The following is an 18,315-nucleotide window of genomic DNA, read 5'->3' as shown; positions in this document are numbered from 1 at the left end:
GAGAGAGGGGGGGTAAGAGAGAGGGGGGATGCGAGAGAGAAAGAGAGGGGGTGAAAGAAAGAGAGGGGTTGAGAGAGAGGGGGATGAGAGAGGAGGGTTGAGAGAGAGAGAGAGGAGGGGGGCTGAGAGAGAGAGGTGGGAGAGGCGGCTCTAGCAACCAGTGGCCAAAAGAGTCTCAGGTGGAGGGGGGGCTGCTTTTTTGCTGCCCCCCTGCAAAGTGCCGCCCTAGGCCTGGGCCTTGCCGGCCTAGGCCAAAATACAGCACTGGTGCCTAGGCAGGCTGTATGTGCAAGCAGACCACCCTGGGTAATGCCCACCTTTGATGCTGAGCCTCCATGAGTGAAAGAACTAAAATTCAAAGAATGAAAAGGATTAGCCAGGGCAGTCAGGATGTTGTTAGATGTCCTCCCACCAGGTAATGAGGCAAGTTCTATCATCTCATGCACAGTGTGAGAAGTTCGCAGTGTGCAGTGAAATCAGAGTAAGCAATTTCAGTCCAGTGGAGCTGCCGGTACAACTGTGCAAGACTGAAGGGAACATAAACTCACGGATGCAGGCGGTCTCCGCCCGGATATCAGACCAGGGGTTCAGGTAGTAGAAAGGTTTGCACAGCTCGCAGTTGCGCCCCATGGTGTTATGCCGACAGTCGTCACATACACCTCCGCTCACGCCTCCGGTGGCCAGATACACCGCCATGTCAAAGTGGCACTTTGTGGAGTGATTGTTACAGTTGCATTCTGCAAAACATAAAACAGGATCACCAATTATTTCCCGGTGCCCGGTGCTGGCGGCATGGAACGCGATCAGCCGAGGGAAGGCGTACTTTTGCAGGAACGGGGGTTGTCTGGTTCCGCTGGTCTCCAGGGAAGATCATGGAAGAAGTCCTGGCACAGCTCACAGTTCAGACCCGTCGTGTGATGTTTGCAGACACACCGGCCATGGATCTGGAACAGACAGCAGGTAAGAATTAGTTTGATAAAGCAAAACGCGTCAGTCATTTCCAACCCCAGGCTGCACATCTCTAGAATTCCCCAGGCTGTAGAAGTGCAGCAAGGTTGGTGCACCTCTGAAAAGCGATCTGCGTTTGGCATTTGACAGGCAGTGAGGAGGCAATATGACATCTCCTAACCACCTACTTTAAAGCGGTATTAACCACTTGCCAACTGCCATGCCAGCAGTTCATATACTGCGGCAGGTCGGCTCTGTCCTGCAAAATGACGTAGCTGTACATCGCTTCACGGGACCACTCGGGGGCCCATTCGCTGCAGGGGAAGCTGATCTGCGGGTCCAGGGACCAGGATTTCTGCCGGGCACCCGCAATCGCTCCCTGTGGAGACAGAACGGTGGTCTGCAGTTGTAAACACGGCAGACTGCTTTTGTGTCAGCATTGAACACAGGGATCCTCCATTTTAGGATCACGGGTCCCTGCATTCATTCCATAAGCCCATTCAATAAGCTAGCGGGGGTGCGTGCCCATTGGCCACAGGGGAAGCTGATCTGCGGGTCCCGCGGCCCCAGATTGCCGCCGGGCACCGACAATCGCTCCCCGTGGAGACAGAACGGTGGTCTGCCATTGTAAACACAGCAGACCGCTGTTCTGTCAGCAATGAACACAGGGATCCTGTGTTCCTCTTATTTAGGATCACAGGTCTCTGTGTTCATTCCATAAGTCCTTCCCCCACATAGTGGGGAAAAAGCCAGGGAAATGTCAGCATTTTTCTTCCCCCCAAATACGGCAAGTCGAGTTAATGTCAAAGAGCTTGATTTTGGTCTCATCTGTTATTTTCTCCACTGTATACTATAACTGCTGGGAGTCATGGACTGCAGTAATTCTCCACCTAAGCCCCATGGAAGATAAAAATTCCTCTCTCTGCTCATGGGCCCCCCCTACTGGACTAATGGGGCAGGGTCCAGTACAGAAGGATGGGCTCTACCCCCCTATCAGCAGCCCAGACCATACCTGTGGGATCCCTCTGGAAATCTCTGTAGTAGACACCCCTACTCCAGTGATCTCCACTTGATTCTGGTTCCAGTGCCAAGTGGCTGCCCTGCTCAAGGGGAAGAGCATGATGTAACTGCTCCAAACATTGTCTGAATGGCGCCCCTGCCAGGCAGCAAACCTCCTTTGCTCACAATGCAGCAGGGCAGCCACTTGACATAGGACCTGGAAGCTGGTGGAGATCACTAGAGTAGCGATGTCTTCTACAGTGATTTCTTCCAGAGGGATCCTATGGGTATGGTAAAGGCATAGTTAAATTGGTCCAAGATTAACCTACGTAACTATGTAAAAAAACCATACCTGGAATTCAGCTTTAAGCAAGAGGGAACACCATGAGACACCACAGGCTCTACAATTATTTCTGTTCGGTGAATGAATGGATGACCGATTGACTCTGCTTCGGTCTTAGAAAATCTCCACCCAGTGGTGATATTCCAAGATGATTCCACCCACAGCTGTATTAAATTACCATTCCTTCCACTCCTCCTTCAATCCCTTCCACAGGGGAGCACTCGGAGGCATGTCCGTAACAGAAGCAGCTCCCACGGACCACCAACTCGTACACTGCGTAATAATACTTCTGGAGGACTTCTGCCCGCTGATCCAACAGGTTGTCTCCCAACGTGTGAAGCTTGGTGAAATTGATCCTCAAGTTTGTAATCTGTAGGAGCTCTGTAGAAAACATTCCAAGTTATACTAAGAGAGCATTTTAGGGCTTTCCAATACAGCCCCATTTTAAAATGCAACTTGATGGGGTGTCTGAGGTTTTGTTTGGAGTCATTTTGTAAATTCATGACTATTACTAGTGTATCACATCCCTGTAGGAACTGCTAGTGAATGCAATGCTATATCCCCCCTCCCCCCTTAGTATACACACACCTCATTTTCTTTATTCACCAACTGGCTCAGAAAACAGTCTAGGGGTTCTTTTTGGGTTTTTATTGGAATGATGAACTGGGATAGGGGGAGGGGGCATAGGATACCCCTAAAACTGCAGAACTGGATAACTTGAGGACTCCTCAATCTCTGACTGCACAAGGTGCTGGTTGTACTACACAAAGTTGTTGGCTGCACTGTTCACACTGATCTAGTTGTCCCACAGGAGTTCTATGCAGGTGCTGACCTTCAGCATTGGGGGTCATCTACTCATTTAGCCACATGATCAGTGGTTGCTTCCTGGCAATATCCACCTTCTTAGTGTAGACTCACACCACCACAGGACAGTTGGGCTCTTTCCCACCAACCTCCTCTTGGCTCTCTCCAGTGAGCTTCCTTCTGGCCCAACTTGATCCCTGGACAATGGATTTGTGAATACCCTCCCCTCCCCCCAGATAAGCCTAAGTAGGACCTTAGTGTCTTCTTTACCACTTGTGGACCACCCGTCTGTAATGTACTGTGGGTGGGCGGCCGCTGTAGGCAAAGCGACGTACCAGCATGTCGCTGCCTACCTCCGGGTTTTGGGCACGCACATGCCCGCCCCCAGCATCTGCATTAGCTGTGATTATACACATGCCTGACGAAGGGTCCTGTGCGGCTCCGAAACGTTGCACTATTTTTGATGTGATCGTAACTTCAATAAAGTTTTGGACTGCTTTTGCAAGAGCCTTGGTGTGCTGGCGAATATGTATTTACTTGTAACTAATCCAGTTGCCAACTGGTGATCGCTTCAGCACCCAACATACACGAGCCTACAAACCAGGAAGGTGTGCGATAGGAATATGAACTATATGTACACAGTGGGAGCCTGCCAGCATGTCCCGGTCAATGATTCACAATGTAATGTAAATGGTCAACTTTAGTCCAAAGACTTTAAGGTAAATGGTATGTGTAACACTTGGGTTGCTAGGACATTGGGTACATTTTTTGGGCTCCTCTGTAATAAGTGGAGCAGTTGTTGATTGATTTGGACTGTTCTGGATCTCACAGGCTTCAGATTTGATTGCCCTCCCCTTCTTTCTAGATACTTTTGGAACATAGGAGGCTAAGCAAGGCAAAAAGGCATCCAAATATTTACTGTGCTTCAGCCAATCCCTGGGGAGGCATGCCCAGTAGTTGACTGAAGAGCACATTAATAGTGTCAGGCCTGGAGAAGGGCAGAAAGAGTCCTGGGTCTAATCCTGCAGGAGGAGTCCCCAGCCCTAGGGCTCTACCCCTTTGGGCAGAAAGTTGGGGGTTCCTGCATGTTCATCAAGGTCCCAGTTGTGGCATAGCTGGGGGGCCTGCTTCTAAGATCACTTTTCTGGAGCTAATCAAGGACATTTCATCTAAGGACCTGGTTTGAAGAGCTCACTGAAGAGTGCTTGGTGGAAGTAAGAAGGGGTCTGAATGTCCTGTGGCATTGTGAGCATCATTGCGAGCATCAACTTCTTACTGAAGAGTGTCAGTTGGATACTGGAATGACATGCAGTAATCCTGGAGTAAAACGCATTGGGGGCATGGCCTGGTTGAAGGCTAGGCTGTGGCTGTCATGCACCTCCTCATAGGGTTTTGCTGTGATGTGCAACTTTTAGGACTTCCTTTCCCTACTGCATATTGGGAGACCTACCTTGTATCTCCAAGCTGTAGGGATCTTCTACTTTGATAGCTGGATCAAGGACTTTGAAAATCACCTAAACAAAAAAAAAAAAGAAACCGGTAAACATTCGATTGTAAACTTTTTTTTTTTCTGGAAGAGTTCATATTCTATTTTTTAAATGTATGTTATAATTGTATAGTTTTTGTCCCCGATTGTCCTCAGAGCACATCACTCTGGACTACAAAACTAATAAAGTACAAGGGACAATGGACCAATCAGCTGATATAATTCTAATAAATCAGCTTGGATGGGTGGATCAGAAATGTATATAGCTGTACACTACTTGAACCTCTAGACAGCTTCTATGTTTGCTGCCCTGGAGTTGCCCATTAATTGCTGGTTTCATAAGACCATGGTGGTATACACTGACCTCTCCTTCCGTGGATGGCTCAATATCTGAGTATCTCTGATCACAAATCACGTCATCAATCTTCTGCAAGGCATGAACCGGGACCCCGGGAAACATTTTGGTGCAATTATAGGAGAAATACCGATATACTTTCCAAGTGCGGCCAAAATCTGCCGACCTCTCGATCAACATGCCAGCTGGTCGGAACGTCTGCGGAAAACATGAAGGTGACTCATTTAGGAAGGTTCTGCAATGTACTGCTATGGTTCACTCATAAACATTATAAAGTGCAGACAGGTAGCCAGTTTTCTAGAAAACTCATTGCTGTCACCTACTGTAATGACTTCTTCTAGGTTTGGCATCTTTGCCCATCTTGACTGGTTAGGCAGGGAGGACATGACTTCAGTGCTCTAAGACAGAGGTCTCCAAACTTTCTAAACAAAGGGCCAGTTTACTGTTCTTCAGACTTTAGAGGGGCCGGACAGTGAACCATCATTGGTATTAGGAGGAGGAATTGTGCCCCCTTTGTTGGTATCAGTGGGAGAAATAGTGTCCCATCATTGGTACTAGTGGGAGTAATCGTGCCCCATTGTTGGGTGTCAGTGGGAGGAATACTGCCCTATTATTGGTGTCAGTGGGAGGAATAGTGCCCCGTCATTAGTTTCAATGGGAGGAATAGTGCCCCCATTGTTGGTGCCAGTGGGAGCAATATTGTTTCATCATTTTGTTTTAGTGGGAAGCATTATTCATCATTGTTGGTGTCAATGGGATGAATAGTTCCACGTCATTGATGTCAGTGGGAGGAATCATGGTGCCCTATTATTGGTGTCAGTGGGAGGAATAGTGCCCCCATTGTTGGTGCCAGTGCAAGGAATATTGCATCATCATTTGGTTTTAGTGGGAGGCATTATTCTCCATTGTTGGTGTCAATGGGATGAATAGTGCTACGTCATTGGTGTCAGTAGGAGGACTGGTGTCCCATTGTTGGTTTCAGTTTGGAGCACAGACAGACGGCCTATTGTGCATCGGTGGCATGATGATGCGTGACGCCACTCCGCCCATTTTGGGCGGGCTGGTACCCTGCACGGCCTCGCCAGAGGATCCTATGTGGACGCCGCTCGTTGCCACAGCTTTTTTTTTCTATCCAGCTATGATGTGCAATATATTTATTGAACTTTACAAGTATAATTGTAGCTAGTGATCGACCGATATCGGTTTTTCTTTGGCGATACCGATATTTTGGCCATTGAATATAGGTATCGGCTGATATTTTCGTACATTTATTTTCTTTTTACTTGGCAGGTACACTTGTGGAGGGATCTGGGGATCTAAAAGACCCCAAACCCCTTCTCTGCACTTAACAGCATTCAAAACACCAAGTTTGGCTGTTTTGAATGCTGTAATTTTTTTTCAATTTGACGCCGAGTACCCGGAAGTGATGTCATGACATAATTTCCGGGTTTTTTAAATGGAGACCTGATCAGAGCCGAAAGCAGCTTTAATCGGGTCTTCTCTTCGGCGGCCGTGCAGGCTGGTTGCCCGTCCCACTGAGAGACCCGGGCGAGAGCCGTGGAAGGCGGGAGGGGGGGGGGGGGCGTTCCCCTCCCTCTCCTTGTAATGACAGCCGAGTGGCTTCTCAGCTGCATCAGTTGTCATTACAAGACAGCCGACCGTCGGCTATGGACACCGGTACCGGAGTGATGCCTCTAGCTGCAGGCATTACTCCGGTACAAGCACCTTGCCCGAAATATTGGTAACCTCAGGGGCCGATTCCGATATATCGGGGAAAGTGCATATCGGCACTCAATATATAGGCTTTGCCGATAATCGGTTGATCCCTAATTATAGCCTATGTAATATGCTGACTGTGATATTACTTCACCTTTGGATATATTCTTTGCTCTATATAGATTATCTATGTGTGATTGGCATTCTATGTGTGATTGGCATGACCATATTACTAATTATAATACATTTACATTTGGAAAACAATAGCACCCATCGCTACACCTCTGAAGAAGGACTCCACTATTAGTCCGAAACATGTTAGGTGTCTACACAACAGTTCATGGCAGCTAACCCGATGCTTCAATACGGGTAGCCTTCTGTTTGCCATGTCCTTGTGATGTAATGGGTACTTATTTGTGTCTATTTTTGTATACTATTGCAACGTTTGTATGTTCTTTTTAGCTATGCAAACACAATAAAAATATGTTTTTTACGATTTCGGTCTGTCTACAAAAGTCCATGAGGGGTTTCATAGAATTTTTGCTTTTGAGAGCAAATATTGTATCATCCCCCCCATGAGCATATCTCTAAACTATAAACAGACTAAAAAAAAGATTTAAACATCTTTAGAAATCCTGATAAATTAATTTATGGTGAGATATATGTAAACCCAACCCTAGGACAGGACGTGCGTTATTGGTAGAATGAGCAGGTGAAATAAAGGGGAAAAAAAAACAGAAAAAATGGAGCCAACGCATCTAATAAACGGTAATCTGCAAAATACATTATTTTTATACTTGGGTTTAGATACACCCAAGGGTGACCACTTTCAGATAATTATTTCAAAAAGCGACATGCACTCTTTAAATGACTGTACCTTGAATTTCAGGATCAGATGGGTAAAGTGGAATTCTGCTTCCAAATCGAGCCGAATGCTTACTGTTTCCACGCCTAAAAAAGAAAATAATTAAAGGAACACATTGGTAAAAGAACGTATTGTGCTTTGGCATATACAGTATTTTCCGTGGACAGGACTGAAAAATGAAATATTAAAAATATTTTATTTTTAAGGCATGCGATTTTTTTCCTTATGCCAGATCAGTCTCACCCACTTTTCTGAAAATTGTCTTTACATAGCTCAGTAGCTCAAGCTTCAATTTACACACTAATGACAGAGTGACTCCCCAGTGACTTATCCCCCCCCACCCCTCGTGCTCCCCATTTAACAAAGGAAGACACTTTTATTTGCACTCTCTTTACCCTAAGGCTGCATTCACATGTCAGCGTATTGATCGCGGGCAGAATTGCCGCGATTTCGCCCGCGATCCGGAAATCATTGCAAATTGCGGGACGCATGTGCGTTGCCCGTCATTTGCAATAGCACCCCAAACGCTGTGCGATGTTGCAGCGATTTCCGCCTGCCGAATCGCGGTAACAATGGGCGTAATGCGTCCCGCGATTTTTTTTTTGCGCGATGTTACAGTGATTCAGCAGGCGGAAATCGCGGCAACATCGCACAGCGTTTTGGGTGCTATTGCAAATCACGGGCAACGCACAGGTGTCCCGCGATTTAGAATGATTTCTGGATCGCGGGCGGAATCGCGGGCGGAATCGCGGCGATTCTGCCCGCGATCAATACGCTGACATGTGAATGCAGCCTAATGCTAGGTTTACATTAAAGCAATTCTGCGTGCACAGGCACAGGCATATCATTCCATTCACTTGAATGGGCTGCTGTGCATGCATTTTCCTGCAGGAAGAAGGCTCCTTCACCTTTTTTTTTAAACGCAGTTGCACAAAAACCGCATGATGCTTTGGCACCATGCGATTCAGTTTGTGGGAATCTGCACCACGTTTTTCAGTGCGTGGGGGTACCATTAACTCTTAATTACTACTTCCATGCATTTTTATTAACCCCTTTACGACCGCCCGCCGCAGATATATTGTGACAGCAGCCGCTCCTGCGCAAACCGCCATAGCTATACGTCGGTCGCGCGCAGGAGGCGAGCGCACGCCGCCTGCGGTACGCTCCTGCCCGTCAGCGAGGAAGCCAATGCATCGTTCCCCGCTAAGAGAGAAGAACGGTCAGCTGTTGTAAACACAGCTGACCGTTCTTCTCCCTGGAATGATCACAGAGCACCTGTTATCCTTTTATGTAGGAACACAGGTCTCTATGGTCATTTCACAAGCCACGCCCCCCCCCACAGTTAGAATCACTCCCCTAGGCTTACATTTAACCCCTTGATCACCCACAATGTTAACCCCTTCCCTGCCTGTGTCATTATTACAGTAACAGTGCATATTTTTAGCACTGATTACTGCAGTAATGTCACTGATCCCCCCAAAAGTGTAAAAAATGAGAATCAGGGGTCCGATCTGTCCGCTGCAATGTCACAGTCCCGCAAAAAAATCTTCTTCTCAATGCAGTGGGCAGGCGGCTCCAATTGCCATCTGACACCCGCGATCGCTCCCTGCTGAGAGAGAAAGACGGTCGGATGTTGTAAACACAGCTGACCGTTTTCTCTGGAATGATCATAGAGCCCATGTGATCCTTCTATATAGGATCACAGGTCTCTATGGTCATTTCACAAGCCACACCCCCCACAGTTAGAATCACTCCCCTAGGTACACATTTAACCACTTGATCACCCACAGGGTTAACTCCTTCCCTGCCAGTGTCATTATTACAGTAACAGTGCATATTTTTAGCACTGATTACTGTAGTAATGTCCCTGGTCCCCCCAAAAAGTGTCAAATATGTCAGTTAGGGGTCCGATCTGTCCACCGCAATGTGGCAGTCCCGCTAAAAATCGCAGATCGCCACCATTACTAGTAAAAAAAAAAAACAATAAAAATGACATAAATCTTTCTTGTAGTTAGTAGGCGCAATAACTTTTGCACAAACCAATCAAAATACGCTTATTGCAATTTTTTTTTTTTTTACCAAAAATATGTATCAGAAAACAAATTGGCCTAAAATGTTAAAAAATTTTGATTTTTACTTTTTTTTTTTGGGAATGTTATATAGCAGAATGTGAAAAATATATATATTTTTTTCAGAATTGTCGCTCTTTTTTTGTTTATAGCGCAAAAAATAAAAATCGCACAGGTGATCAAATACCACCAAAAGAAAGCTCTATTTGTGGGAAAAAAAGGACATACATTGTATTTGGGTACAGCGTCGCACGACCACGGAATTGTCAGTTAAAATAACGCAGTGCTGAATTGCAAAAAATGGCCTGGTCATTAAGGGGGCAAATCTTTCCGGTCCAGAAGTGGTTAAAGGTGTTCTCCAGCATAGCCTGAGTATCCCGAATGTCGCAGTTTAGGTAGAACGCGGATCGGTTAGAATTTTTAGAATCTGAAAGGCCGTTAATTGAAGGCGTGTGGCTTATAAAATGCAGCATTTGTGGTTGGGGGGGATAAAAATAACTTCCTTTCCTACTAACTGACAGTTATGTAACACTGGAGGGCATTGAATGAAACAAAGGATCTTCACAATATTGGAGACTGAACTGTCTATAAGGCCCATTTCACACTTGTGTGACCTAAAAGTCGCATGATTTTTTGACTGTACTTGAAGCAAAGCCTGTGTAATCTTGAGGTCTATGGACCTCAAAATGCATCAAAGTCGGACCAAAAATAGTGCAGAGACTACTTTGAAGTCGTTGCAACTTGAAGTCGCAACAGATATGAATGGTACTCATTGGAAATCATGGAGTACGACTTGTCATGCAACTTTGCAGTCCCACAAGTGTGAAAGGGGCCTTAAAGTCTTAACTTCCTTCAGCTTTCCATAGCTTTTGTAAATATTCTTATTATCAGAAGGTCAATCAAACCCCCACAATTACAGTAGATCTAGCAACTGAAGAGGTGAAGATTTTAAGTCTCATTTCACACATATGCGATGCGGGAACCCTGCGAATTCACTGCGGATTCCCGCATCGCATTCAACTTGCAGGCAGTGTACACTGCCATATGCGAATCGCTGGGGGTGTCAATACAAAGTTAACGACACCCCCAGATCAGTTTGCATATCGCAGTGCGAACTGTCGGTTTGGACATGAATCGGATTGTATAGGTGTGAACACCCATGCGATCTGATTCTGGTGCGGACCCAAAAAAGGGTCCTGTGCGAGTCGTGTCCGAATCTGATGCAAATTCAGCCATACAATCTGTATACAATCTATATGGCTGAATTCGCATCGCACAGACATTGCATGTGATTTTCAGAGCAGTGCCCTCCGAATCACATACGATGTCTGTCATCGCATATGTGTGAATGGGGGCTAAAGGTTAGCAAGCCCAATGTTAAGTGGGGTACACACTATAAGAAAATCGGGCGAATGATTGTCCGATTTTCCTCGTTGTTTCATAGCAAATCAGAACCCATTATTATCCACTTAAGCCCCGGAAGATTTTACCCCCTTCCTGACCAGGGCCTATTTTGCGATTCGGCACTGCGTGACTTTAACGGACAATTGCGCGGTCGTGCGACGCTGTACCTAAACGAATTTGGCGTCCTTTTTTTCCCACAGACAGAGCTTTGTTTTGGTGGTATTTGATCACCTGTGCGATTTTTTGATCATGCGCTATAAACAAAAAAAGAGTGTCAATCTTGCAAAAATAACAATATTTTTCAAATTTTTTTATATGAAATTCCCCCCAAAAAAGAAAAGATCAAAATTTTTTATCATTTTAGGCCAATTTGTTTTTTTACCATAGGTTTGGTAAAAAAAAAAAAAATCGCAAAAAGCGTATTTGTTTGGTTTGCGCAAAAGTTATTGCGTTTACTAACAAAGGGAAAGATTTTTGTCATTTTTGTTGTTTTTTTTTTTTAACGCGTAATGGCGGCGATCTGCTTTTTTTTTTGCGGGACTGCGACATTGGGGCAGACAGATCGGACCCTTGACTGACATTTTTGACACTTTTGGGGGTACCAGTGACATTACTACAGTAATCAGTGCTATACATATGCACTGTTACTGTAAAAATGACACTGGCAGTGAAGGAGTTAACTGTATTGGAGAGGGAGGGGTTAAGTGTGTCCTAGGGGCGTGATTCTAACTGTGATTGGCTGTGGCTTGATGTGAAAGAACAGAGATCAACAGTCCTACATAGTAGAACCGTGTGATCATCATTCTTACACAGGGAGAACTGACAGGCGGCTTTGTTTACATTAGCCGCCTGCCTGTCTCCCGCTGTCACGGGCGATCGCGAGTGCCCGGCAGACATCGGGTCCGCCGGGCCACGCGCGCGGGGGGGTCCGTGACCGCGCATCCGGCGGCGCGCGCTCGCTCACAAAACCCTTACAGGCTAGCGACGTAGCCGTACGTCGCTTTGCCTGTGAGGGGCTGACTGCCGACGTAAATAGTCGTGCGGCAGTCGGCAAGTGGTTAAAGAATTTTCGGACGAAAATTCTTTAAACAAAAATGTTTGCCCGATTTTCTTATAGTGTGTATGAGCCTTTAGTCACTTTATATAAACTACCTCCTAAATGCACCTGTTCAACTAATAACAACACTTAGAGATCCAGTTATTACAAAATTTGCTGGACCAACATCACAAGCATTCACCAAGTTGTCATGAGTTCTAATGTATTTTTCTTAATGATTTCATATGACTCTAAGCTCCATCTAGTGGCCATTGTGTGGTATTTTCCCTGATCAAAGTATTTCTGAAAAATACAGCAATATGGTCACTAGATGGCGCTGACAATCACATAAAATCAACATAATAAGCAAAATACAGTTAGAATTTAAAAAGGAGTGGACGAACGCACAAGACATTCATCCAGCAAAACTTTTATAAATAGACCACCTACTGCTGTGTCTGTGGGACAGAAAATGAAGGCAGAAACCCCAACAAGACACCAACCCCCCCCCCCCCCCCAAAGAAAAAAAAGAATGGTCTAGCGACAGGGGCGCTTTATATTCATTATAACCATACTTGCCGACCACCCGCCGCAGATTTCCTGCGGCAGCCGGCTGGCTCAGCTGCGCGAAACAACGTAGCCCTACGTCAGTCATGCTTGTGGTGCAGGGGGGCGAGCGCCCACCGCTGGTGGCGTGCTCCTGCCCTTACTAGGCAGCGGGGAAGCCGATCCACCGCACTGGCACCCATGATCGCTCCACTGAGAGAGAAGGACGGGCAGCTGTTGTAAACACAGCCGACCGCTCTTCTCCCTAGAATGATCACAGAGCACCTGTGATCCTTTTATATAGGATCACAGGTCTCTATGGTCATTTCACAAGCCCCGCCCCTACACAGTTAGAAAACACCCCCTAGGCTCACACTTAACCCTTTGATCACCACTGTGTTACCTCTTCCCTGCCAATGTCATTATTACAGTAACAGTGTATATTTTTAGCACTGATTACTGTAGTAATGTCACTGGTACCCGCAAAAGTGTCATAAATGTCAGCTAGGTGTACAATTTGTCCGCCGCAAGGTTGCAGTCCCACTAAAAATCGCAGATCGCCGCCATTACTAGTAAAAAAAATAAATAAATAAAAATTACATAAATCTTTCTCCTAGTTCTAGATGCGATAACTTTTGCGCAAACCAATCAAAATACGCTTATTGCGATTTTTTTTTTTTTTACCTAAATTATGTAGCAGAAAACAAATTGGCCTAAAAGGATGAAAACTTTTGATTTTCAATTTTTTTTTCCTTTTTGGGGGAATGTTATATAGCAGAATGTGAAAAATATTTGTTTTTTTTTTCAGAATTGTTGCATTTTTTGTTTGTAGCGCAAAAAATAAAAATCGCACAGGTGATCAAATACCACTAAAAGAAAGCTCTGTTTGTGGGAAAAAAAGGACATCAATTTTATTTGGGTACATTGTCGCACGACCGCGCAATTATCCGTTAAAATAACGCAATGCCGAAGCACAAAAAATGGCCTGGTCATTAAGGGGGAAAAACCTTCCGGTCCTCAAGTGGTTAAAGTGTATCTGTATTCTCCAAAAAAGAATCCATACACATCCACTACTTAAGGCTCCGTTCACATGTCAGCATATGGATCACGGGCAGAACCGCCGCAGTTCGCATTACGACCAAAAAAGTACAAGAGCTTCTTTGGAGCGTATTGCGTCCCGCAATTTTTTTTGCACGATGTTACCGCGATTCGGCAGGCGGAAATCGCGGCAACATCGCTCAGCATTTGGGGGTCTATTGCAAATCAACGGGCAACGCACAGGCGTCCCGCGATTTGCAATAATCTCCGGATCGCGGGCGGAACCGCGGCGGCTCTGCCCGTGATCCATACGCTGACATGTGAACGGAGCCTTAAGAGGAACTCCACCTTTACAATCAAAAATAAAATGTGTATATCCCAAAACATGTCCCTGTAAGTAAGAGAAAGCATACTTACTAGTAAAGAAAATAAATAAATTAATAAAAATGATACAAATCTTTCCCGTAGTTTGTAGACGCAATACCATTTGCACAAACCAGTCAAAATGCGCTTATTTTGTTGTTGTTTTTTTTTTTTTTACCAAAAATATGTAGCATAATACAAATTGGTCTAAAATTATGAAAAAATTGGGTTTTTAGATATTTTTTTTTTTTTGGGATTGTTATATAACAGAATGTGAAAAATATTGTTTTTTTTTTTTTTTCAGAATTGTCGCTCTTTTTTTGTTTATAGCACAAAAAAAAAAAAAAATAGCACTGGTGATCAAATACCACCAAAAGAAATCTCTATTTGTCGGAAAAAAAGGACATCAATTTTATTTGGGTACAGTGCCGCACGACCGCGCAATTTTCCATTAAATAACGCAGTGCCGAATCGCAAAAAAATGGCCTGGTCATTAAGGGGGGCAAAAACCTTTCGGGTCCAGAACTGATTAATGAAATGTATTAATTTCAGATACATTTACTCTTTGGGAATGCCATTACTAAAAAATCTTCCCTTTCCTGTTACTATTTTCTTAAACTATCGGAGTTCCAGCTCGGATTCCACTATAACTGCAGGTTGCCCAGGGCACCAGAAAGGGTTAATGGGGTGGCTAGGAGCCAGGAGACTGCCCGCCGCCTGCCCAGCGCGATCCATTGATACTTCGATCCTATTTGGTCTGCTGTGCTTTTGTGCTGGCAAGTGTTTAACGACATGCAAATGTATGCAAATGAGGTTTTAATAGGGAGATTTAGAGCAATTAAAAGCAATTTATTACAGCGCTCAAAGGAAGTGAGCTCTGTCTGTGTCACGCTAAGCCCGTTCAATCATTCCAGGTCCCATAGTTGGTGTTTAAGGAAGGAATAAAACAAATGATAGCAAATTGGGTGGGCAAATCAGAGTTCATTGTTTAGTAACATTGTTGGCTACTATGTGTTACTACAGGGATGCTAGGGAGGGGGAGGGGAATTGTAGTCAGTGTCGGGAAAAGGTCATCTACCGCTCAGGGCAAACATGCCAAAGTGCCCCCCCCCCCAAGGTGTATGTGTCAGCAAAGATCCCCCCCCCCCCAAAGTAAAAAAAATAGCACTGATCTGTATGCTTACCCCCCTAAGCATAATTTCCCCCTCCTTCCAGTACAAATCTTTGTTCATCCCCCAAATCCCCCCCCCCCCCCCCAAAAAAAAAAAAATCACCCCTCCTAGCACAAATCCTCTACCCCTAAAATTTCCCCTCCGAGCACACATTCCCTCTCCCCACCCCCCTTGCTAGCACACATCTTCTTCCCCCCCATCCCTCCTCCTAATACAAATCACCACTCTTAGCTCCCTTGCCCCCTAGATCCCCCCTCCTAGAATAATACTTACCCCCTGCTGCCCCCCAAATTCCCCCTGCCACAGAAATCCTCTCCCCCCCCCAATCTCCTTGCAGTGCCACCCCCCCCCCCCACCTCACATGATACCTCAGGGCCCCTCCTGCCCACCCCTTGTGCCAGCCCTGATTGTAGTAATACTAAAAAGAGAGCTATGGTCTCTCATTGAAAAATAAATAAATAATAAAACTTCTGCAATTTCAGTTTTCCTCGTAGTCCCTCTGCCAAGCTCCACAAATACCTGTTGATCCTGCCAGTGAAGTTCACCCACTGCAGCTTCCTGTGATAGGGTGACAACAATTCTGCACTGCTCCTAAAGTCAGAGCAGTGTTGTCACTCTCATGCAGGCTGTGCCTGCTTGCACTACAGTGGGAGGAGAAAATATTGTGGGGGGGGGGGTGGAGGGCGTGGCTATCGGCATTGTCACTGCTGATTGACAAGCTTGTAGCCTGTCAATCAGCACCTGGGCATGTGTAGTCCCACTCACTGCTTCCTGATTGGCTGCTGAATCTCTCCCACTGTGAGCTGCAGTGTCTGAGAGGGGGAACGTGTGAGACACACTGAGGTTGATTTATTAATCACTAGCCGACCGCTCGCAGTAAATATACTGCAGCAAGCTGGCTTGGCTAAGCGAACCGCCAAACCTGTACGATTTTTCATGGTATCGCTCATAGGGGCATGCGCCCCCATTAGGCAGCAGGGAACCGATCCACGGGGCCGGCAGCCGCCATTGCCTCTGACCGCTCCCCGTAGACAGAGAATGACGGTCTGCTGTTGTAAACACAGCTGACCGTTGTTCTCTCTGTAATGAACACAGAGCGCCTGTGATCCTCCTATTTAGGATCACAGGTCTCTGTGTTGATTCCACAAGTCCCCCCCCCCACATACAGTTAGAAAACACTCCCCTAGGCTCACACTTAACCCTTTGATTGCCCCTGGGTTTACCCCTTCCCGGCCAGTGCCATTATTATAGTAGCAGTGCATACTTTTTGCACTGATTACTGTAGTAATGTCACTGGTCCCCCCCCCCCCAAAAGTGTCAAAAATGTCAGTTAGAGATCCGATCTGGCCTCCGCAATGTCGCGGTCCCGCTAACAATCGCAGATCACCGCCATTACTAGTTTAAAAAATAAATAAATAAATAAATAAAAATGACTTAAATCTTTACCCTAGTTTGTAGCCGCGATAACTTTTGCGCAAACCAATCGATATACGCTTATTGCGATTTTTTTTTTTTTTTTTACCAAAAATATGTAACAGGATACAAATTGGCCTAAAATGATGAAAATTTTTATTGAAAATTTTTTTTTTGGGAATGTTATATAGCAGAGAGTGTAAAATACAGTTTTTTTTCCAGAATTGTCGCTCTTTTTTTGTTTATAGCGCAATAAATAAAAATCGCACAGGTGATCAAATACCAAACGAAAGCTCTGTTTGTGGGGAAAAAAGGACATAAATTTTATTTAGGTACAGAGTCGCACAACCGCGCAATTGTCAGTTAAAGTAATGCAGTGCCAAATCGCAAAAAATGGCCAGGCCATTAAGGAGGCAAAACCTTCTGGGGCTGAAGTGGTTAATGGCAAGTGCAGTTGCTCCAGAATGGCAAGTGCAGTTGCTCCAGAATTTAGTAAATGAGGGGAAACTCTGCAGACTTCCATCATCCAATCATATGCAAGAGAAAATGCTGTTTTTTTTTTTTCTCCTTGCATGTGATTGGGTATTCTTTGCACGCTGTGCCATGCACCTCTCACTGCTTATAGCTTTACATTCTGGGGCCACCATGTGACCATCTCTATTGGTTTGATTCAGCCTTTACCTAATCCATATCAAATCCCGACCTTGCTTTAATACACATCTTTCAGCTATTCCCATCCCCCTATCAGGGCTGCCACCCTTTGCTGCCCCAGTGGTGGAGAGGTGGGGGATCTCAACTCTGGGATAACCTCCCCATACCCCCTGCATGTATGAATCTATGGAATGTCATCAACCTTGGCTTTAACATTTTTTACTTAGTGGCTACATTTGTATACCTATTGTGCACTTTAGTTCAATTCCAGCAATTTACATGTGGCACCTATAAAAAAGAAACGCGTCAGTTGCCACTGTGCTACTATATTAGCAATTAGGTGGTATTTGAACTATATTGTGTGACTTTGTATACCCTAGCCCAGTGATGGCGAACCTTGGCACCCCAGATGTTTTGGGACTACATTTCCCATGATGCTCCTGTACTCTGCAGTGTAGTTGAGCATCATGGGAAATGTAGTTCCAAAACATCTGGGATGCCAAGGCTCGCCATCACTGCTGCACTTGTTTTTTTTTATCTAGATGTGCAATAAAGTATTTTCCTTTATATACTTGGTTTTGCATATGATCCAGGTAGCCTATAAAAGTCCCTTGTCCGATTTAGAGGGTATCTCCATTATATTCCATGTTGCCATGATGGCTTCACTCTGACACCATACCCTGTCAATTCTTATTATTCTTTGCAAAGTGAGGCTTCACCTCATTTACTAAGCTCTGGCTGTAAGGAACACATGATGACATCCCGAGGGTGTACAAGAACGCACATGCGCAAATCCACTCATTCCTGTTTAATGGCAAACTTGCGTTCGCCAATGCGCATGCGCGTACGTGAACGCGCGCACGCAACAGCGTCACAATTTTATATAGGCCACGCCATACGTGTCCTATATAAAGGTGACTGACTGCTGTCTTGTCTGCAGCTTTACCTGTACTCCTGATCCTGAACCTGCTGTATCCTGTTGACTTCCTGATTGACCTCCCGGCTTGTCCACTACTTCGTCTGCTTGCTGCCCGCCCTGACCTTGACTTGTTCCTTCGACCACTCTCCTGCCTTATCCTTGTCGGCCTATCTGATTCCACTTCTGGA

The 18,315-nt window shown here is 45.4% G+C and overlaps 1 protein-coding gene across 1 annotated transcript in view; it reads right to left on the bottom strand.

Moving 5' to 3' along the window:
* Positions 1-18,315, bottom strand: part of LOC309561460 (laminin subunit beta-1-like) — a 168,221-nt gene that overhangs the window by 98,361 nt on the left and 51,545 nt on the right. Inside the window, exons 5-10 of the mRNA XM_082265398.1 lie at positions 7,529-7,602; positions 4,945-5,133; positions 4,545-4,608; positions 2,469-2,671; positions 824-944; positions 549-737 (exon numbers count right to left, since the gene is read on the bottom strand). Coding sequence (XP_082121524.1) covers positions 549-737; positions 824-944; positions 2,469-2,671; positions 4,545-4,608; positions 4,945-5,133; positions 7,529-7,602 — 840 coding nt within the window. The remainder of the gene's footprint in view (positions 1-548; positions 738-823; positions 945-2,468; positions 2,672-4,544; positions 4,609-4,944; positions 5,134-7,528; positions 7,603-18,315) is intronic.

The sequence above is a fragment of the Pelophylax lessonae genome (assembly GCF_965119305.1).
Source record: "Pelophylax lessonae genome assembly, chromosome: 8".
Classification (NCBI taxonomy): Eukaryota; Metazoa; Chordata; class Amphibia; order Anura; family Ranidae; genus Pelophylax; species Pelophylax lessonae.
This window is presented reverse-complemented; position numbering and strand designations above follow the sequence as displayed.